This window comes from Phoca vitulina, unplaced genomic scaffold, assembly GCF_004348235.1.
Source record: "Phoca vitulina isolate PV1807 unplaced genomic scaffold, GSC_HSeal_1.0 scaffold14, whole genome shotgun sequence".
Lineage (NCBI taxonomy): Eukaryota > Metazoa > Chordata > Mammalia > Carnivora > Phocidae > Phoca > Phoca vitulina.
The window spans coordinates 22456743-22479964 of NW_022589717.1; the positions used below are offsets into that span (position 1 = coordinate 22456743).

Consider the following 23222-nt stretch of genomic DNA (forward strand, 5'->3'; position numbering starts at 1 on the left):
GTCTATATACAAACCAATGATAGGATGATAATCATAATAATCTGTATCTACTCTTTGTAGTATGTTAAAACTTCTACAAGGGAAACTCTTTATTTTTTATGCATATAAAGTAGTCACTAATTCCGATTGACCCAACCTGATTTAGCCTGAATTATTGAGGGTTTACGGTGCTGTCAGAGCAGAGAAGATGAAAGTTGTTTGCTTTTCACACCTGCAATGTCACCTTGGAGAGTTCATATTTACACCACTATGAAGTAATGCATTTCTCTGAGTAGCACGATGCAGCTCCAGTCTTATTCAGATAGGAACAGCAGTAAAGAAGTCAGTTTTCCTTGTAAATTAGTAGTGATCTATATGTAGGGAAGTGCTCTCTCATAATTTCGAAGGTTCATGTCCTACTTATTAAGATCACAATTGAGAAAATTGACATGCATTTTTTGGTTACTGCTCTGAGCCGGGCACTGTGCTAGGCACTGCAGAGAAACAGAAATGGGGGCCACACTGTAGGAGACATATGCAACGTCATGATCAGATGAGGCAAAGGTTTCAGAACTTGAAGGACAAGTTCTAAGGGTATGTCACAGGGAGCAAGTCTGGTGCTGGCTTGGGGTTGGGGGGGCGGGCAGGAAAGCCTCGTTGAGGCGATGGCATTTCCAACAGCCTGCCAGGGAGAAGAGGATTGCTAAGCCAGGAAGACAGCCAAAGAAGAAGACACAAATATGGAATTCTACACAAGGTAAGGTGCTCGTAAAGAAACACTGTGCTTGGAAAAGGTGTTCCAAGGCTCTGTCTTTTCTATCCCTTGAAAATATGACGAGGGTGCCTGAAATTCAGATCACTTAAATTTGGCCCCTCCTGTTGGGTATGTTTCTCTTTTGGTTCTCAACCCTGTTGCAGAGAAAACAACTCTAACCAAAAAGCAAGGGCGAATTTTGGATTTTAACGTGATGCCATGGTGGAGGTATTGATGACATGGATACCTGGACGATTATGAAGCTTATGTGTTTTTAAGCACAAATGATATAATAGTACCAGAATGAATAAAGAGAAATCGAGAGAGACTTGGAAGGCATTATTAGTGCATCTGAAACCAGGTTAAAAATAAGCCACAGGTTCTCTTGTGATTTCTGAAACATCTCTTTGTTTAATCATAGAATTATTTCCATCTTCCATTCATCATAAATAATCCACTTTATTATTTCACCAATCCTTTTGTAAAAATTTGGTATTTAGCATAAACAAACACTGAACATTAGCCAGAGGTGTGTTAGTTTTAAACAGAATAGGGAATTTTAAAAAAATACAGAATTTAAAACTTAGAAAAGAACACATGAAAAGATTAACATTATCACCCATTTAAAAAAATCAAATTTCGTAACAACCACTTAAAAAAAACCAAGTGGAAAAATGAGTAAACATAATCTAATGTATTTCCTTCATAAATACATTTAGACAAAAAAAAAAATGCATAAACGGATAGCCTGACAGTGCATAACACAATAATAAAATATTTTGAGGTGAATAATTAAATCCCAATAAGCATGACTTACAAATACATTTTGATTTTATTTTTTAATTCTTTATGGAAAAATACACCACAGTATCTGTGTAAAAAAAGAAATAGGCATAAACGTATCACTAAAGCCATCAAAATGCACTATGTAGAGATTATTTGAAAACAAAACATGTTTTTTAAAGCATGTTATAGCATTTTCAGTTGAACCTTATCCCATAATCACACCTACTGTAGGTGTTAGACAATAGAGGTAGATAAGTTGGGGAGAAAAATATCAGTATTCTAATGCTAGGGAGAAAGATCTTTATAGCTCAGACAGACAACCCCATTGCCTCTGAAATTCCAAGAAACTTGTAGGAACAAAACATGAAAACCTTTCTGTGCTCCATTTGTGAGCATCGAAATTACTGGAGTTTTAGATATAAGTGAAATTCTTGACAAACAGCCTGTTCACCACAGATTTTTGCAGAGTCTGGTGCTAGCCTTAAAATTTACACTGAGGATAACTCTTGTGAAATTTATGAGGTTCAGTAATATTGAAATGGTCAGAAGGAACACGAGATGAGACCGGGTTGTGACGATAATATGAATTTACGCTACTGATAAACCTGGTAAGTTTCTAAGGAAGGATCTTTTCTGTTGCTGACCACAGAGTCAGCGTCAGTGTGACCCAGGATGCCGATACTGTCTGTCAAATCAAGAGAGGACATGCAGAGAGGACGTGACAGAATGCTGGGCAGGAAACAGAGGAACAGTGTCCTTTAATTCTCTATATCGCTTTCTTCTCTATTTGGGTCCAGTGAAAGTTCGTCCAGCCACAGTGGAAGAAAAGATTGAATTCTCCTTTGAAAGCTGATGCCCAACTGGGGACTTGTTTTATTTGATCTTTTGGTTAATGAATGGTTTTGCATTTTCTGTGCCCATTTTTCTTTCCATCTGGCTAGACAGAATGTGTATATGTAACATTTGTTTGTGTCCCATGACCTTTATATTTTTATTTATTCATAAGAACAATATGATTTAATTTTAAGAAATTGTTGCAAACATTTGTCAAATCTGCCAAGGAAATTTTCATTAATAACTTGTCTCAAATGCCTTTAAGTGTGCTTAATTCAAGGATGAAACAGGCTGCTTCTGGCTAAAAGGGGCAATTTGTGCTCAGACATCTGTGTAACAAGAAAAAATTTTGGTCTCAGTTGTGGAATGTGAATATAATCCATCATTAACTGTTGCTGTTCTCAAACTGACTGTAACATTTTTACATCTCACATTTGGCTGTTAGGAGTTGGCAAGTGTGCTGGAAAACAGTTAAGAAAGAAATTATGGCAGGAAAAGGGAAAATAAATGAAACATAATTTTAAAAATCCTGAATACAAGTCCCGTAGTTTACCTCAAAACTTCACTTACTTCTAACTCAAACATCAGGCTCTTTCTTTGAAGCAGCTTATAATAAATTTAAGACATATAACACCACAATCTCATAATGGGACTGAGGAATTTCTGTGTGGAAACTATCTGAAGGAATGTCTAAAAAATGATGTCAAGAAATGCAGATAACTTATGCCTTTCTGCATCTATGCAATCCATGACCCCTGCTGAGTTGATAAGGAAGAGACATGTCACAGTTGTAGAAACAAAGAATCACACAGTAAATCAAAGTATTCATGAATAAGACTTTGGAAATTTTCACTGTCATCAGAAGGGATTTTCCTGATGGTGTGACCTCATTTCAAACAGCACAGTAACTAGTGAAGGGTTGTATTGCACCAAAGGTGGTACGAGGAAAGCATGTTTGCTTTTTGTCACGATCATGGTTTCCTGTGTTTGGAAAAAAAAAATTAAACCACTCCAAAATATGGTACCACCCCTGGCAGTAACCAACAAAGTAGGTTTTGGAAATAACGCTCCTGTCAAATACATTTTAAGGCACTTAAACTGTTATATCATATTTTTGTGTAAAAAAATAAAATATGCATCGAAGCAACATTCCCAAGTACAAGCCCTCAGAACTGTTTGTATGTACAATCCTGTACATATATACATCGCTGCATGAAGAGTGCCTCCTTTCTTATACTGTTGGCCTCGTCAATTTCACTCCCTGTAAGAAAGGACAACATGATGTTCAGAGCTGGACAGTATCTATGAACAAAATGAAAGCATCAATTAACACCAGATAATTTATGCTACTAGAAGGAAGACGAAGCCCACCCACCCCGATAGCATTACCTAACCAACAATCCAAACCTCTGGACACAAACGGGTCCACCTGCCCACCTCACTGGCTAGTGGACTCTGTCATTTCTCCAGCCCCCTCTGGCTACTCACACCATCCTGCTGCACACTGGAGGGTGGCCATGGGTCTCAATCAGTCCTATTTGTAAAGCAGAAGAGATACTCATGGATACCCTTATGATTGACAGTTTGTATTTATTTTTGTGGTCAAATGGGATGGGCAAATATTCCACGCTTTCTGGATTATTCTAAGGCAGCCAACACCTCCCGGGTTTGGAGTGGTTTCTGTGCAAAAGGAGAATGAACAGCATTGTCCAATTTAGCCTCCCTTTTGGAAATGCTTCTGTCACTCTGCTTTTAAACATTCAGAAGAAAAATTTCATTCTGTTTAATTTGTTGTTCACTACAACTGCATATTTTTGCCAGAATATTAGGATTTTTAAATACTTTTCTTCATTCTTTGTCAAAATTTATGTGTATCAATGCTGACCAACAGTGCATATATACATCGACAGATATAAATGGAAGTTTTCAAAAGGGCTAAATAGTAATAGAAATAAAAAGGTACTAAACCGCTCCTCTACCAACTGTTGAGTGGGTGGACTGGAGCCCTGAGTGGTACCCAGTAAGGAATGGTAATCGCTACCATTCTGGTAAGTGGAAAAATAAATGAAGGTGCTGGGTAGGCTAACCTGTTCAGGTAGGATCCCGGGGACCTAGGGCACTCCTTCTAAAAACAATGTTGTATTTCTGTCTCGAGTGTCCTTGTGGTATCAGGGAAAGGTTTTGGGGACCAAACAGACCAGGGTTCTGGTCCTCACTCTAGAACTGACTAACCCACCCCACGTAACCTCGGGCAAGTTGCTCGACTCCCCGAGCCTCCTTCCTAAGCTGTCCAGAGGCAACAGCAGAGCTAGCTACAGTGTTGTAGACAGTAATGAACAACAACGACAATAGTGATAATTACAGCAGCTAGCTTTCATCAAACCCCTGCCAGAGGAGCCTCTGTAACTCTGAGGAGCAGATGTTATCGTAAGTCTGAGGCACAGAGAAGTGAAATAAGGTGGCCAGGGTCACCCGGAGAGGAGTGGCTGAGCTCGCAGGCTGGCTCAGGGCCCACGCTCCGAACCAGGGGAAGATGGGGATGTGGTTAGCACACACAGAGATCAACAGGTGGTAGCATGGCTATTCCATTTTCAGGATACTAAGGACACCACACCGGGCATGCCCCCGCCACTGGCTGTCTCTTTCTCCCACTCTTCTCCTGGTAACAGCTGCCACCTTGTGCCCAGGCTCGGGGCAGTCCTGTAACGTCTGAGCCACTGGGAAGGAGCCAGCCCACAGCCCGCTGGGCACTCCGATGGTACACGCAGCATCGAAACTCTGTATGAATCACCCGGATTTTATTTTGGCTGATAATTTAGGAAAGCAAATCTATAGATATCGAATAAGTTACAAGATTCTGAGCTAAGCATGGTGAAATTGACATTGTGTGGGCTCCTATGTTAATTAAACTTTTTAAATGCTCCAGCACATAGTTTCGCTGTGCAAACAAGTTACTAGGTGTCTGGAAAATTAAAAATAAAGTAGACATTTTAGATAAAGCCAGGTGCTACCAGATTTAGAAAGGCATGTGAAATCAGGACACGCAGGGAAGACGGGTGGGGGAAAGAAGGTGTATACCTGAGAGGAGGGGTAGGATATTTTGAGTATATTCACCTTTACCCCATTGCAATATGTCCTCCAATGTGAGTGGATTTTTTTTTTTTAAAAGCTTTCTAAAACTGCATTTTAGGTATAGTTGTATTTTCATAACAATATAAAACATGTAACCCTCAGTCCTCCTTTTCAAATTGATATGGATCAATGTGTCATTATTATTGTGATTGATTAAGAAAATATGGACTTGAGGATGAGGATATGCTAGCAAAAGTTAAAGTATACGAACAGCTAAGATTCAAAAATAGCATTTGAGGGGCGCCTGGGTGGCTCAGTTGGTTAAGTGACTGCCTTCAGCTCAGGTCATGATCCTGGAGTCCCTGGATCGAGTCCCGCATCGGGCTCCCTGCTTGGCAAGGAGTCTGCTTCTCCCTCTAACCCTCCCCCCTCTCATGTACTCTCTCTCTCTCTCATTCTTGCTCTCTCAAATAAATAAATAAATCTTTAAAAAAAAACCAAAAAAACAAAAATAGCATTTGAGTCTGATTTGGATTCAAATGAGATCTTTCCAGAGTCTCACCTTCTGCCTTGACACCATCCAAGACTTTATTGTTGGCACCAACACACTTCCCAGAAGGATCTGAACTGGGTGGTATATGAGCAAGGGCACAGATATTAGAGAGAGGTGCTCGTGGCCTGCAAACACAATCTTCAGCATTGGAATTCCTGATGAACAAAGAAGACAGAAAATCTAGAGGCAAATTCAGTCTGTCATCAAACTAAAGACACTCCATTAAAACTGGAACTCTGGACTAGGTCATTACCATCTTTCCCCCTGAATGTGTTCATAGGGAATGTCTCAAAAGACTCATTAAATCTTTCCATCTTCCTTTCACTACCTAAAACTCTAAGCTCTACCCAGAACAGATGAAACTGACAAGGTGGTCAGCGTTCAAAGGCACCAATAATTCCCACTGCAAATTAGCAGGCTGTCTACCAAGGAGAGGAGAGAAGAGTTGCTTCTCAGAAGGCTGAAGAATATGAGTAAAGCAGAGATTCAAAAATGGATCTTTTCTTGCTTTGTCGTGAAACAGTCTGCTGGACGCCTGCCCGGCATCATTTCACATCCCAAAGTTCACTTTTGAGAACTGAAAGGATATGGTAAGATAATATATGATATATACCATTATAAGTGGGAGGGCACTTCCGCTAAATGAACATTAATAGAGGCTTTGTGCCTTCTCTTTTGGCCAACGATCTCAAAGCGCTTTATGAGATATTATATGGCAGGTGAATTCTAAGGTTAGGGCTGAATGTTTAAACCCCACAGTGAAGGTCTTAATGGAACTCAGGTAAATGAATACTACACTTCCTGAGTCTACCATTCTATTATACCAAGGGCAAGGTCTGCAGATTTTGCAAACAGCTGCCTACAGTGTGTACCTATTAAGCTTTTATAAGAGAAATCAGACACCAGCAATTTGACTATTATTACCAATTGTTTTAATACGGCCCAGTTGTCAGAATTACTGTGTATGTATGTCAGCTTTTTCAATGGAATAGCTTTAATAGCTTTGCTTCCTTCTTGTTTCTTTGAGAACAGCCTCTGAGAAGGACCCAAGCTCCTAAACATGCACACTGATGGCACATAAATAACTTTTTATTATAACCCACTGAGGAAAGCTCTGCTTTTTCAATTATTTTTACCTTCTAATAAATTTCAAACCTTTATGCAAAAATGTATTTCATAGCCGCTTTCTTTTTCATAGCCTCACAAATCATTGCCATAAACTGAAAACACTTAACTCGTCCCCAACAATCTCTCTCTCAAAGCTTGGAAAGTACATGTTTAGATTTTTGCACTTTCTGTCTTCTCACCAATATAAAAAACAAAAGAGCTTTCTTTTTAAAAATAATAGACTTAATCAATTGATAGTGGAAAAGCAGCATCTGATATTATGAACCTGGGAAGTTATCATGATGAGAAAAGAAGAGCTAAGCGTCCTTCTCCTGTTTCCAGGAGAGGTTATTTGGCGCAAAGGGATGATGCTCAGGAGCGCAGGGATGGGGGTGGAGTAAAAGCGGGGCTGAAGGAAGCAAATGGTAGGAATATAGAGATACTTGTCCCTGAAAGTGATGACAGCGGGGGTTTCTGACCCAGCGTTCAAGGACCATGGCTGCTGGGCTAAATCACTCAAACTACCCTTTCTTGGTGAAGACTCGGGCTCTGTCATTCCTCAGCAAGCTGAAGTGGGCTCAGTAACCAGAAATTGGCTGCAAGAGAGACAAGGTGTCTCAAGGTAAGCCACAGCAGAGATTCACCTTAGTGTGGGGAATTAGGTACATGAAGCTAGCAATAATGATGCCCATCGTCGTTAGTATGCCATGAGGGCTTACTAGATGTCACGTGCTGCCCAAGTGCTCTCCCATGAATGAATGAAGCCTCACGATAACCCTGGGAGGCTGGTGAAAACTTGTGTTCGCACCACGTTACTGATGAGGAAACAGACCTCAGGGTCAGGAAACTGTCCCAGGTGGTGGGGTCTGAACTGCAACCCACACAACCTGCATTTCTAGCCCTCTGTGCCAAGGAAGGTTCAAGGTCTCAGAGGTCTTCAGTTCAACGTGCCACGGGGATTGTAGCTTCATTAAGCAGAAATGCAGCTTTGTGGTACGCAAAAAACTTTCTTGTCCAGAGGTTCTTTTGGAACTCCTTCCTCTTGGATGCTTCCCAGAAGCACTTCCAGAAGCAGAAGTCTGCATCGAACTCCCCGGCCATCCATACCAGGATGTTCCTGTGACTTCATATGCGTAAGGAGCTAAGTGATTGCTAGGACACCCCCAGAAGTGTCTAGGGCACACAGACAGAAAGATGAAGCCAAGTCTCTACTCTCAAGAAGCTTTCAGTGTACAAGTGACCTTCTACCTTCTTTGGACCCTCATCCCAATTTGTGTGATGTTCTCTTCTGGCCCTGTGCTGGTTCTTCGGCTCTTGGGGCTCATCTTCAAACGCACTCTTCTGTATGTATGCTGCTCGGGGAAGGGGCTGGGGCTGGGGCTCTGCGAACACCACCCTTCCTTGTCTGCCCACTCCCTGGATGCTTCTGCCAGCAGGGGCACTAGAGGAAGGCTGGAGGAGGAGGTACTTGGGGCTCCTACGAGTAACAGCACCTTCAGGGGGCAGAGGCAGCAATAGTTGGCTCCAGCTGATAGCTCGCTGTGCCCCTCCTAAGGGGCCTGAGCCCCCATTTCCTCCTCCAAGCTCCTAGGCTCTGAGAACCCCAACTTCCCTTTGTTCCCCTAGCTCTTGCTACTTCCTGCGGTCTTTACTCCTTTTTGTCCTCATCGTCCCCCTTTCCCCCTTTCAGTTTTCTGACACTGTTTAATCTTTCCTACGTTGAAAGAGCGCTTTCAGTTTTCCTGACTGACCCTGGCGGTTACAGGCGCTTTCCTTCCTTTGCCTTGTGTTACAGTTACTCACCTCGCTTGACAAAGAGAAGGGATCCGTGATGACTAGCAGCTGCTACAGACGTTCGACGAATTAAATAGGGATTTCTCCTTCTCGCTTTACGTGCCTGCAATACCTCCTCGTTAATTGTTAATCAAATTTCCTATCACTAGCACTCGAAGCGACTAATGTTAAAAATATGATTGAACATAATATAACAGAGAGAAAAAAAAGCCTAGCTTCCAGGGATTAGGACCCAAGTCCCTGTCATGTATCCTTGCTTGTTCTTCTCCTGGGGAGGATGCACAGCTCAATCACTTGGTGAGGGAAGGGGGACCCCAGTGATTCAAGTCATATGTTATTTGTTTCGGGAATCTTTATCTTCCCTCAGTCTTAAAATCCACCTTACTTTTCAATCATTTGATTTCTACTTTCCTTTCCAATTATTAGGGTTTCTTTTCAATCTCCTATTTATCTGTATCTTTCCATCTTTCTTTTTCCCTGCTTTCCTTTCAGTCCTCCCCCCCCCCCCCGCCCCCCAGGAGAGAGCTTCCAGTCTGCATTTTCATGTCCTCGAAGGTCAGTGTAGAAAGAAGTTGGGAGAAGCTGAGTGAGAGTTAACTTTTCCACGTTCGAACGTTCCATGCTCTGGTGGCCATCACTCGGAGGCAGTGAGTTCAATACGTCAGTTCTAGGGCATCTTTGCCACGTTGCCATCACTATCAGGATGATGACGCAAAATTCAATAGAGCGAGGTTAGGAACCTGTAGGAGCCCCTGCACTCACCACACAGTGATTTCTGCCACTTGGTCATGAATTGGGCAAAATGTGATCTTCAAGTCAAGTCAGAACACCAGCGGTAGCTCTTATTCCAGAAGCCTATGTCACGTGCCCCCTCTCATCCTCTTCACTCACTTGTTGAACAACTCACTCGATCATTCATTCCTTCAGTCAGATGAACTGCTCTGTGAAAGGGCGAGGCATGCCACGAGCGGAATGTGACCTAACCCTGCACGAAGTGACTTCCTGGGCGTCCCTGTGACCACTCACACCTCCTCCCCATAAGCTTCCTTCAGACCGGTCAGCTCTCAACGGCATTCCCACGCTGTCTCCACACCAGTCTCTCTGACTTTAGGTGTGTCCTCTCTAAGCTCTTTTCCGCTCTGTGGCCAGAACGAGCACAAAATCTGATTCTATCAAACTCCTCAAGAGTCTGTGACCCAGGGGAGACCCCTAAGTGCGGTGCACGAGGACCCTCCTGACCTGGCCCCCATCCCTCTATGTCTCTATATGTCACGCTCCTCCCCTCTCCTGCCTCCGTGCTCCAGCCTGGAGGAATGCCCGTGCTGCTCCCCATCGCCCCCCCCCCCCCCCCCCCCAACTAGGCCTTTACACAGGAGCTCCTTTGGCCTACAATGCCCATCCCCCACGTCTTGCTTCACCCACTCCTCGAGCCCTCAGCTCTTACGTCGCCTCCTCTGGGATGCCATCCTCAAAGTCCCAGGCTGGCCATCAGGTCCTTTCTACTCTATGCTTACCCAACCTGCAACACGCTCCAGCCTAGTGTTCACTGCACTTACTACCACCGGCGGTCTCTTCATCTTTGAGCATAGAGTAGGTGCTATCACTCCGTTTTCACTACATTCTTTAAGTAGGAGAAAAAAATGGCAATAATTTAAAAAAAACCAAACAAACTTACTAGAAAGAGTTTTCTTTTTAAAGTAAAATTTAAATATAGGACTCTTTTCATCTTGCTATCACTGCAGTAATATAAATGAAGCAAATTAATTTTAATGCTCCCAGGTACTGATTCTGTGTCACCATGGTTGACAGGATCCAACTAGACTTTATGAGATGGCATTTGACTTTATGGAAGTGAACACGATGCACGCATTTACAATTTTACAGGGGCTTTAAGCTGTCATGCTGAAAAATGTTTATAAAACATTAATCAAAAAATGCCTCTTTAATACAATGCATTGTCTGAAAGATGTTAGAAGGCGCATATTGTAAATGGATTCTTTTTCTGACTAAAGTAATTTCCACCAAAAGCATTTCCCCATTGCTCTACAAGTACACTGTGTGGATAGATAAAGAGCACTTTCCCAGCACATTACTACCTGCTCCAAACACTTGGGAAATCAGTAATGTACAGCATGCCATGGTTCCATGTCACACATGACACATTCATCTACAATTATCCAACAGAGTTTGACACTGCAACATATTCCATAAGCAGAGCTTTCAACTGACATCTGCCAAGTAGGAACTTCAAGTGAGAGCTTTCTTCTTCTAACAAGCAAGTAAGGGGTTTCTTTTATCCTATACCCAGGATAGAAAGGATAAAACAATACGTACAAGAACAAGTTTTTTTTTCCTCCCTATTTTAAGTATGTTTATTTTATGTTCTCTGAATTAGAAAATTCCCTTTGTATCAATGTTCAAGTTGCAAGAGTTTATACTTTCTATTGGATGGACAGTTTTTCATGTTTCCTTGAGCAACATTTTTCTTTCTAGATTAAATATGGACTTTTATTTAACCCACGCTGAAGGCTGAGCCTGCTCTATTGTTCATAATATAAAAACCAGCTACTTCACATCGCTGTTCAGCTTACTTACTTGTGGGTGCACCATGTTCTCACCATCCACCCATCCATTCATTAAAAAATACCTCTGGGGCCTCTGCCCGATGTGAGGTACTGTCCTCGTTGCTGGGGGTATCAGGTCAGTAGCACCGCCAAGGTCCCTGCCCTCCTGGGGTTCGCCTTCTGGTAGCTCTTGCCCTGATACCTCAGCTTTCCTCTGTCAGAGGGATGCATGTCAGCATGGCTTGTGTAACCCCTTCTGTCACTGGCTTACCCAGTTTCTACAACTGAGAGTTTGGGGATTATCTTTGACTAATTCCATTTGTCTTCTTACCCCTTGACCAAGCCACTGAATTCTGTAGATTCTTTCCTCCATCTGCCACTCTCCTTCCTCCTCAGTTTTCACTGCCACCTGCCTAATTCAGTGCCTCAGAAAATCGAGCCAAGATCACTCTTACAGCCTCCTGACATCACCCCGTCTTCAGATTCTTCCCTTCATCAATCCTCCAAACTCTGGCCAGATTAATCTTCCCCCAACCCACATTAATTAAAGCCAATAGCCTGCTCAAGAATTACAATGACTTTCCAGGGCCGATTCATCACATTCTCTCCCTATTCAACTTCAGTAAAGAACAGTTACTACAGCCACCATTTTGGAAGTGCTTACTGCATGCTAAGTGCTTTGCCTGCATTATTTCATTTAATCCTCACAACAGCCCTGTGAAGTAGGGGCGATTTTCCCATTTAAGCCTGAGGAAACCGGGGTTTAGGGCAGTTAAGTGACTTGCCTGACATCGTACATCACGCATTTCAGTAGAGGCAGAATTGGACCTCGGTCTCTTTACCTTTAATCACTGAGCCGTGCCAACTCCATTAAACCAAACTTTCCCTTGCCAATTGCTGTCACTGGCTCGGGTCTAGCACTTTCTTATCTTTGTAAGAGCTGAGCCTCTGCTGGATCTTGCCCCTTCTCCCTAGTGCCTAAATCCTGTGGCTTCATTCAGGCTCAGCTTTCTATTTCCTCCACCCCGAGGGTGGCCTCTCTACGGATTTCTTCCTCTTTTGAGGAAAGAAGTCACTCTTCCTCCTGGCATCAGCTAATGTAGCATTTGCTGATGCTGCCATTATTTTCTTCGGGGTAGGTTTTGTTTTCCCCTGAACATAGGCAAAGTATTACATTTTTCCTTTAATCTCCTGCAGTATTTAAGCACAGGACTGCTACTTAATAAATGACTGATTATTTAAGAATAGGTACTAAAGTAAGATTTCCTATTTAAAAGGACAGGATATAGAACAAATATTAGTTGCTTTGCTAGACTGCAGAGCAAATGCCTCCACACACCCCTTGGGGAGAGGACTGTACTTCCTAGCATAAAATTTGCTGTGGTGGGAAGGAAAGAAACTGGGCTGACCGAGGAACACGAAATTTGAAAGGAGTATTGAAGTGTGGAGTAGGAGAGGAAATACGTTGAAAAACGCCGTCTGCGTCCTTTGAAGTCTCATATTACACTTAGGTGCTCACTTAGCTAAGATCGCGCATATTCCAATCACCTGCATCATTTCCTGTCTTTCAGGGGTTCATTCGCTGGAATTCACATGACCTGTTGTCCATTTAAAGGCTTTCTCAGACTTTTCACCGAGTTTTGGAGAGAGCTGCTGGAAAATCTGGAATCCAGTTGCTTCTCTCCTCAGTTGTCATGGTGATTTCCCGCTTTTGTTTAGTCTGTTCTTAGTTAGAAACATCCATAAGTTTACTATCTAAATGTCCCACACATTGTTATTTGGAGTCTATCTCTTCCTCAGTCAATCTCTCAGAAAAGACCATGCTTGCCTTTAAAAGTCATTGGGATAGATGGTCTCCCCAATCATAACATAGTCCAGGAAGGCAGTCGCTGTTTGAGGAACAGAGACACTCTTCTCTAGCATCACTAAGTGCCAACCTTTCTCTCTCTCTCTCTCTCTCTCTCTCTCTCACACACACACACACACACACACAGAGTCCTTCTCTTTAGAGACAAACAGTCGCAGAAAGTCAAACTCACTGGCACTAATTTATGTCAATTACTAAACAAAGGAGCAATTACATGCCATTTCTAGAACACAAAATGATGCCATGATAAAGTACAACAACAGTTCTGGAATTTGGTTAGAAAAGGCTTTCAGTCAGGATAACCCTAAAGCAGGCTAATTTTCAGTAATATAGCTGTCACTTTCATGCAGCGATTTATTATCTATTGTATCCAGTAGCCTACATGAGGCAGGTCAGTGTAGCAGTTAAGAAGCCTGACATGGGGGTGGGTGGGTAGGGGGTGGGGGGTGGGAGGGGGTGGGGGTTGGGTGGGCTGGGGGAAGAAGCCTGACACGGGAGTCAAAGAGCCCTGGGTTAGAATCCCATGTCTACCACTTACCACCTGCGTGACCTCGGCTGGGCAACTTATTCAACCTCAGTTTCCACGTCTGTAAAATGTACTTACTTCGCAGGTTTTTTTAAAAAAAAAAAATGCTAAGTGAAATAATGCTCAAAGTCTTGTAAGGAATAAGTCTTCGTCCATTATGTGTCAGACACTCTTCTAGGTCCAGTGAATTAATGGGTAACCGCCTCCCTCCCACTGCCTTCAAGGAGTGTATGCTCTTACTCATTTAACAGGGAGAGAAGATAGAGAGTACCACGCCAGATCTAGGCAAAGAGCAAATTCCACCCAATAACAACATCATGATACATGGCAGTGAGGGAATGCAGCACTGCTGTCTAGGAACACAGTGGTTAGGCAAATGGATTCAGTGAACGTTTGGGGTATTCTGATTTTTGTCTCTCTTTTAGTGGGGGTAAAAAGAAAGGCCCCCTACTTCTAGATCAATGGGTATGGCTTGGCTTGCTGCCCATCTGAGGCCTGCTGGATCAGTTAAGAGCTCCCCTAAGATATGGCCTTTTGGAGCAGGAGCTATTTAGTCTGCACAGCCCCCCACATTACATTCTGCTTATAATCCTGACTATTCCAGGACTCCCCCCAAACATACGCTGGTATGTTCCAAAGGCTGGCAAGTTACCTCCTGCCGATTCCCTCAGGAAGGGGGAAAGGATGTCACAGATCGTGTGATCTGTTCTCATTCACTCCCATCTCAATGACTGGTCTTCTGCTCAAATTCTCCAAGGTATTTTAGTATGTGGATTATGCTGCTTTACCGTTGCCAATGATTTACATTTTACTTGCTTCCCTGTTCTTCTTGTGTCATTCCATCTTTAACCGGAATCTCCTGCCATACTATCTTTGCTATGACTGTACCGCAGCATTAGAAACTCGACTGCTGCTGTATGAGACACAGAAGGAAACATTTTTGTCCTTTTTGTACCAAGCGTCATCCAAAATGAGGTACAACTAAGTAACATATGCAAATATGAGCTCTCTAGCAGTTTCCCCAGTGTCCCAGTGTGGGGTTCATGGAACCCACATAGATGCTGAGCGGTTCCAAATTGCTGAATACAAAGGCAACAATAGCAGCTCCGGGATCTCTGACAACCCCCCTCCCCCTTTGGCTAGACCTCTGGCAGAAAAACACGATCATCTCGCCCCAGTTTAATAGATATGTACAAATGGAATTTTAATTTCTAACCTCTGAAGCCTGAAAAATGTCATGCGGTTATCTCTGGAGATTGCATAGGAGAGGGAACGGGACACTTTAAAATCCATAGAGGAGATGTCAGCAAACATGCTTCACAAACTGGCCTGTTTTCCTCTCAGGAGCTCGTGCTGCTCGCTAACCACCCTCCCCTCCACAGTTAGGAAGGTTTTAAATGTCAGATTTCTTTTCTGATGACCAACTTGGAGAGATTTATCCTTCATCCTTCAAAACCAGAACCCAAAAATATTCCTTTTATCCAAAAGGGAGAATTAGGCCTGGGCGAGCAGGGTAATTAACAAGTGTAAGGTTACAAACCACACATCTAAGGCCATAATTAAGAGAAAGGAACCATCTTTCCAGGAGTCCAAAGCTTTAGGAAAGAGAACAGTGTTCATGTTTTAGTCTTTCAACAATCCCATCTCGTATGGGACTTCAGAAGCCACATCTGGAGTTCACGGATATTCCTGATCTTCACTTGTAGGTTGGTGAGGCAGAATACAGACTGTAGAAGATAGTTACGCAGGGCTTGCTCTGGCTCAGACAGCATTTGGAGAGTGTGCAAACATCAGTTCGTTCCCTCCTCACGTCTATAGTGTACATAAAACTTCCATTCTTATCTCCATTTCTCAGATGAGGAACCTGAGGTAGCAGTCAGGACCAATTTCCCCAAGGCCAGGCACAGCTAGTGACTGGAGGGAGCTGGGATGTGCATACAGACTGGCTCCAGCATCCGTGTTCTTCAACCAGAATTCTGTGCCTGCAATGCCTGAATGCTAATTTGTCACAGTGCTGAGGGACCCCAGAGAAAAGAGATGCTTGATAATATTAACACCGAAAACAGAGGGGGAAACCTAAGAAAAATAACATTTACACAAGAAAAGTCTGAAAGGAAAAGAGAGGGACTCCTTTCAACAAAGGTGCTTATGTGGCCGGCCTTTTACTTGCTTCAAAAAAAAAGGTGGTTTTATGACCATTTTTGGCCCATTAGGAAAATATTAAAGATGGTGTTTTAGTCTTCAGTTACCTGGGCTGTAAGCCCTTCACTTTGCTGAAAGTTTTATGTAAATAAAGATGGAAGACAAGACCAAAATGAGCAGCTGGTGTTATTTCTGTTTTGAAACAGGTACGTTCTGATTGGAAAAGACGTTTAATGAATGGCCTGAGCTGGCTCACCAGATGCTGACAATGAAACATTTAACTCTACCAATTGAAGGTTTCTGCCTCGGAAGATTAGGTACACCTTCACCTGTCTGACAGCGTTGTAGGAGTAATTAGCAAGCAGGGAATTCCAGAATGAATTGAAGAACTGAGCCACGGAGACTTCATTCAAATGCTGGCTGTGTCTTCCAGGAGGGGTCACCATATTTATGGAGACAAGGTGGGCAGGAAGTAGATTGAGATTACTTTTTTTCCTTTACTAGGCTGTGAAGGAAGAGTCTTTTGTCTGCTTAAGAGAAAATCTGGCTAATATTCATGCTCACAGGATGTGAAAACACCAAAAATAGACTGAGGCTTTCATACGACAAAAATAACACAAGGTCATCAAATACGTTTAACATGGTCACCAATACAGAACTGGCCCCTGGCTCAGAACAGAACTCACTGAACTCTGGCTCTGGAAAGCCTTGTTTAATTTTACAGAATTTATTTAGATATGTTTTTATAAATGAAGAAAAACACTGAAATCTTTTTAGTCCAAGGCAAAGAGAAGCTGACGGATAGGACATGTGCTTTCATGGATTCTGGCACAGCTCCCACCCTCTAAACTTAGTGCTCCCTAAAATTTTGCACTGGAGATCCTCTTACTAGTGGATAGTGGGACTTCCGGAAGGGCTTCCAAGTCTTAGTTAAGTGGTAAATGTGAGTAAGCTGCGACACAAATGCACAGTATTTTTTTAATATACATTTTTTGTTTTGTCAACATGGCCATTAATCACCCTCTGGCAGTAATTTTCTTCTTGATGGTACCATGTTTATGATGAACATCAACCTCAGAAGAGATGCCTCCTGACACAAAAGAATGAGGCAGTTTGATTTGGGGATTAGAAGTCAGGACTGTTTATCCTTAAATCCATCTGTTTTATTTTTTTAAAGATTGATTTATTTATTTGAGCGAGAGAGAGAAAGAGAGAGCACGCAGGGGTAAGGGGGAGAGGGACAGAGAGAATCTCAAGCAGACTCCCCGATAAGCATGGACCCTGATGCACAGCTTGACCTCAAGACCCATGAGATCATAACCTGAGCCAAAATCACAAGTCGGACACTCAACCGACTGAGCCACCCAGGCCCCCCTAAATCCATCTGTTTTAAAAAGGTTGACTGAGGTTTCTGTGGTTTAACTTGGCTAGGTGATGTCCTACTAACCCCCTCCTGCCCTTTATTTATTCTGAATGATATAAAAATTGGGGAGTTAAGGCCTCATTTAGAAGGCTTTTAGGCAGAGGAAGAAATTAAGAAAGACCTGGGAGCCATTTCTGGAAATAATGATGTTTTTCTAATCCCCTCCGTTTTCCTTGACCTCTGAGTACTTCACTAAGAGAACTGTGGTTTTGGGACGCTTGGGTGGGTTAAGTGTCTGCCTTCGGCTCAGGTCATGATCCTGGGGTCCTGGGGTCCTGGGATCGAGTTCCGCATCGGGCTCCTTGCTCAGCGGGGCGTCTCCCTCTCCCTCTGCCTGCCACTCCCCCTGCTTGTGCTCTCTCTGTCTCTCTCTGACAAATAAATGAATAGAATCTTAAAAAAAAAAAAAAAAAGAACTGTGGTTTTTCACAAGTCAGTACAAACAAATGGCCACTTTTATCAACAAATGAGTAGGCATAACCCTATGTTGCAGTCTTTCTGGAACACAATAGTGCATAAATGCACATCGACACAGAACGCAGTCCTAATGCAGTGGTTCTCGGCCCCAGCTACACCTCACAATCACCTGGGTGGCTTTTAGAAAGTCTCTATCCTGAGAGAATCGGAATTAATAGCTGTGGGCAGGGGTTGGGGCATCACGGTTATTGGACGGCTCCCAGGTGATTCTAATGTGAGCTGGGCTGAGAAGCCAGGTCTGGTAAGAAGGGGGAGCAAGAGGACTCTCTGGAGGATTCTGGAGGGAGACAGATGGGCCCGTGTGCCGGTTTTGCTGTTTTCCCACTGTGTGAACTGGGGTGAGTTATCTGACCTCACGGAAGCAGAGTTTTCTCCTCTGGACGGTGGGATCAGTAACAGCTACTGGGCAGGGCTGTCGTGAAGCTTACCTGAGATAAGAAGGCAACGTATGTGCTTAACCCAGTGCCTAGCATGTAGTAGGCACCACACGAACACGAGAGCCTGCTCCTTTTAAGGTTTCAACGTGTCTTCGCATCTACTTTTCTGATTTAATGTTCACCTCAGCCTTGGGAGGCAGGAGAAAAATACAGGCCTGCAAGTTTGGATGTCAATATGTCTGGCTGATTTAGAATTTCATATCATTTTATTATAAAAATAATTTCATCTCCTCTCTAACCTCTGCAGTGCCTCAGGGCTCGGTCCTCAGAGCGTCTTTCTCCTCTATCTCCATGATCCTTAGTGATCTCATCCAGTCTCTGAGCTTAAAATAGCCTCTATATGATGAAAACTCCAGACTCACGGGGCCAGCTCTCCACTGGATGTTGAGAAGACATCTCAAACTTAGAATGTTCAAAACGGAACCCTTGACCTGCCCCCACATCCTTCTCTCCCACCACCAAAATCTGTTTCTTTGCCATCTTCCCTAATCCAGTAAATGGCAACTCCATCCTTCCAGCCCCTCAGGCCAAACACCTTGGAATATCTTTAATTCCCGTTTTTCTTACAAGCATATCTAGTTTATCAGGAAGTCCTACTGCTCTGTGTTCAGAATATGTCCAGAATCCAACACCACTTCCACCACTATTACCTTTGACCTTAAACTCCTGTCTGGATTAAAGCTTCAGAACTGGCCGTCCCGTTTCTCACTGCTGTACCCCTCCACCCATCCAGCCCCAGGAGCCACAGGGGTCCTTTCAAAGTGGACGTTGGATGTTGTCACTAGTCTACTCAACCTTCCAGTGGCTTCCGCTCTCATTCTGAGTAAAAGGTTAAGTCCTTATAATGGCCAACAAGGCCTTACACGATATCACTCACCCCTCTCCCATTACCTGTACCACGTCTCCTGCAGCTCTCTCGCTCCCTCATTCCCCTCCCAGAATACCGGCCCCTTCCTCATCCTCCAACTGGCCAAGCACAGTGTCACCTCAGGTCTTTCGCCCTCACTGCCCCTTCCACTTGGAATCTCCTTGCCCTAAATACCCAAAAGGCTTGCTCACTGTGTCCTTCCGGTCTTTGATCCAATGGCCCCTCTAAACCTAAAACTTTCCCACCTCCACCCTGGCACTCCTATTCTCCTTATTCTCCTTCCTGTAATAACAATTCTCTCTTTTCGTATGACACTTACCATCACCAGATGGTTATATGTTTAACTGTTCGTCTGTTTAATCCTACTGGAAAGGAACTAGATAAGGGCAAGAACATTTTTGTACTTTGTTCACTGCTGTAACCCATGGGGCCTGGAACAGGGCCTGGCATACGAAGGCACTAAATAAACACTTGGTGAGTGAATGAATGGATCAAGGAGATTGTGTTTTAAAAGCACCTCTTCATTGGCACGAGCGCTTCCTGTTTGGTTTTGCACTCACTGTCAGTGCAGAAGGGTTTGTTTTTTTACTAATATTTAGGCAGTCTGCTCTAGCAGTACGAGAGTACTAGTACTGGGGGGACGAGCTGTAGTACAGACAGCGCTAGGACACAGAGCAAACGTGCAGCAGAGGCAGCTCTGGCGAGTGTCACGGCTACACTCTCATGACCGTGCTCCACGGCTTCAGGAGAGATGACATTCCAAATGAGCTGGCTTCCAGGGACCCAGAGATCTTCTGAGTTGTGTCCAAGTTTACATCTCCACTTGCCCCCACGGTAACTTGTCAAAAACCTACCGAGTACCCCGTGGCTTTAAAAAGTGGGCAGCTACCTTTAATTAATGGCTGGAGTTGTGTGGATGGGGGCTGTAGATGGGGACAAGAAGGCGGTGGGTGTCCCCCTCGTTTTGCAGCTGCAGGCTCATTTATTCTTTGCTGTAAAGAGGCATGGAGCTGGCTGTCATTAAATACATGCAAGTGGGTTTATAGTGTCTGGTTCAATTAAGGGAACTTCTGGGAAGAGACGTGACCAAATAAATAATTGGAGAGATGCAACTCTGAAATGACAACTGCTATTCACAGGCCTCTGTTTGCGAGTGGAGATGGAGAGATATGAACTTCAAGTGAATGAAATCTCCTGGGTGAGGGTCTTCACTTCAAACACAGTAAACAACTGTTGTTCTGTGATGCACATTTTAGTACTGCTACGGGCAAACTTTCTAAATATTAATAATAATAATAAAGACCAAACCCCTCTGCAACCGGCAGCGAGTGCAGAGCTAGTGGGAAGCACTGGGAGATGGGCCGTTGTCGGCTCTCCTGGACGTGGCGAAGCCTTCATCAGAAAGGACCAGCCCCCGAACACCGCAACGGGCTCCTCTCCCTTCTTGTGGCATTTCCCTTTCAGAAGCATGGAGTGTATGTGACTTTGGGTGCGTTACCAATTATTAATGTGTAAAACTGATCTCTGTAGAGCTACCACTATGATGGGGTGGTTTTTACTTTGAAGTAAATATGAAACTCGGGAAGTGAAAGTCTGCACTAACTTAATGCCACTAAGAGTTGACATTCGAAGCACACAGGATAAGGACTTCGTATATAGTTCGAGGTGCCACCGTGAGCCAAACTCGGCTGCAGTGAAGCTGGTGCCGGTAAACACCGGCTCCTCTTGCTCCTGCCCCGTCACTGAGGCTGAACGAGCGGCGGACAGCTAACACACCCTTCTTAGAAATTTCTAGAAGCCTGGGTGGTGTGATGGAAAGGATCTGGTCCTTGATGTCAGAGACCTGGGTTTAAACCCTGACCACGCCATCTACCAGCTATATGGTCAGGTGATCTAACCCTAATACCCTCAGTTTCCACATCTGCTCAAAATGAGGTTAAAATAACTGTCTCAAAGGGGAGTTGGAGGTGTTAGTGAGGCAGTGCTTGTCAAGCACCTAGGACGGCACCTGGCACAGATGCTGGCGACTAGGGTTATGATTCTGGTTAGAAATAGCATTATGACATAGTATTGTGGGGCTCAGATTTAGTCCTTTACAGGACTGAACAGAAAGGGGCTTGCTACTGAAATCATCCAGGGTGAGATCTAAAGCATTCCTAAAAGTTTTGAGAATGGTGACTGCTGAGGACTGCCACGGGGACTGAAACCTCCTCGCTAGGGTGCTGCCAAACTCCCCTGGCCTTCATCTGTCCCCTGGCCTTACAACTTCTGGGTAAGTGCTTATGGTTCTATTTGGGTTGCTGTCCCTTTCAGAGTGCTGACTTCTGGAAAGTGGTGATTTTATCTTGTGTTTCTTTTCTTTCTTTTTTAATTTTAATTTTACTTTTTAAAAAGGTTTATTTATTTATTTCTGAGAGAGAGAGAGAGTGTGAGTGCATGATGGGGAGGGGAGGGAGGGGCAGAGGGAGAGAGACAAGCAGACTCCCCGCTGAGCCGGGCTTGATCCCAGGACCCTGAGATCATGACCTGAACTGAAATCAAGAGTTGGAGGCTTCACTGACTGAGCCACCCAGGCACCCCTCTTTTCTTTCTTTTTCCAAAATCTTTCCACAGTATCAATTATATTGTAAGATTTTCTGGGAAAAATCATATATATTTCCTTTCATGAAGGGACTTATGTAAGGACAACTTTCAAATACCAGGCATGCTGAAATTATTTTAAATATGCTTAAACTTTACTCTCAGCTTAAAAAAGAAAGCTTCACTTTTGGAGAGACTGCTAGGGATGATGGGTGGGCACTAAGTGAATGGCTTTCCTTTGATCAGGTTATGCCTTGTGAAATACTGGCATACTTCCACATCCAAATGCTGTGGTTTAACCACATTGATGCAAAGGGAACTCAAAAGACCTTTGAAGTTCAGGCACAAATATAGATATAGATTAGAAAAACAGGAGCAAGTTTTTGTCCTTCCTAGACACAACCACAGTATCACATACTGAAGCTGTGGAAAGAGGAGGTGAATGATTCCGAGAAATCGGAGTTCAAGCCTACTGAGTTGTTTTAAAAATTTTATTGTTTATCTTTTTAGGCTACTTTGTAGTATGTCATGAGCATCTATGTCCTAAGTATCTCCTTTTGGCTAATAATGAGATAAAAAGTATCCACATCATGGCCAGAATAAAGTTAAAAAAAGAAAACAAAACAAAAAAACAACACCCCAAACCAACCAAGCCAAGTTGATCCAGACTAGTTTCCATTATCATAAAAAAGCACTTACACAAAACTTGCCTGAATGCTCTGCTAGGTCAAAAGCTTCCCTAAAGACCTGGGTGGGTGAGCCAGCATCTCTGGAAACCAGGAGGTGATTCTGGATGCATGTATTATGGTGGCTCTAAACTTTCAGGTGCATAATACTGTTTATTGGTATGTTTCAAAAATCAGACTCCAGGGTCTTATTCTTAAAAATTCTGAATCAGATGAGGTCCAGTAATCTTTTTTTTTTTTTTTTTTTCCTTTAAAGGAAGTAATTTGCTGTAATTTAGAGGGCCACCCTTGGGGAAATGTTGATCTTAAGGTACCCCTCTGAAGGCTCAAGATTCTAAAGCTGAATACGTTTCAAAATCAGAGAATTTTTTTTTCACCACCATAAATCAGATAATTATTGAATGTTAGAACGAGAAGAGCCCCAGAGATCATTTAGTCTAAATTTTTCATAGCTAGTGAGCCACAGGACTGATACTAGAGCACAAGACTTTCTGAAGAACTCCCATTACAGCTCAGCACAGTGGCTAAAAGCCAGCCTGGTGTAAGTTCTGGCTCTGCCACCTGGGTTATGTGACTTGGGCAAGTTACTTATCATTTAGGAACCTCACTTTCCTTATCCGAGGTGATTGTGGGAGTGATGTGAGCTGGTGTGTGTAAGGACTGTTGGGAAGTGACTACACCAGGGTGGTCATGCATAAGTTTCAGATTCTTTCAGGCAGATAATGTGTAGTGGCCAAAGAAAGAATTTTACGGTAGGTGAAGGTGAGCCACAT

General features: G+C 43.4%; 1 protein-coding gene across 4 annotated transcripts in view; it reads right to left on the bottom strand.

Moving 5' to 3' along the window:
- Positions 1 to 1168: 1168 nt before the first annotated feature.
- The window catches only part of SLC10A7 (solute carrier family 10 member 7), a 256799-nt gene continuing 234745 nt past the window's right edge, over positions 1169 to 23222 (bottom strand). For 2 of the 4 annotated variants that reach the window (XM_032412948.1, XM_032412950.1), the window contains 2 exons: positions 5988 to 6133; positions 1169 to 3614 (listed from right to left, as the gene is read on the bottom strand). In XM_032412948.1, the coding sequence (XP_032268839.1) occupies positions 3585 to 3614; positions 5988 to 6133 (176 nt within the window). In that variant the 3' untranslated portion in view covers positions 1169 to 3584. Of the gene's footprint in view, positions 3656 to 5987; positions 6134 to 23222 lie in introns of all 4 variants that reach the window. The other 2 variants (XM_032412949.1, XM_032412947.1) reach the window with 1 other exon arrangement.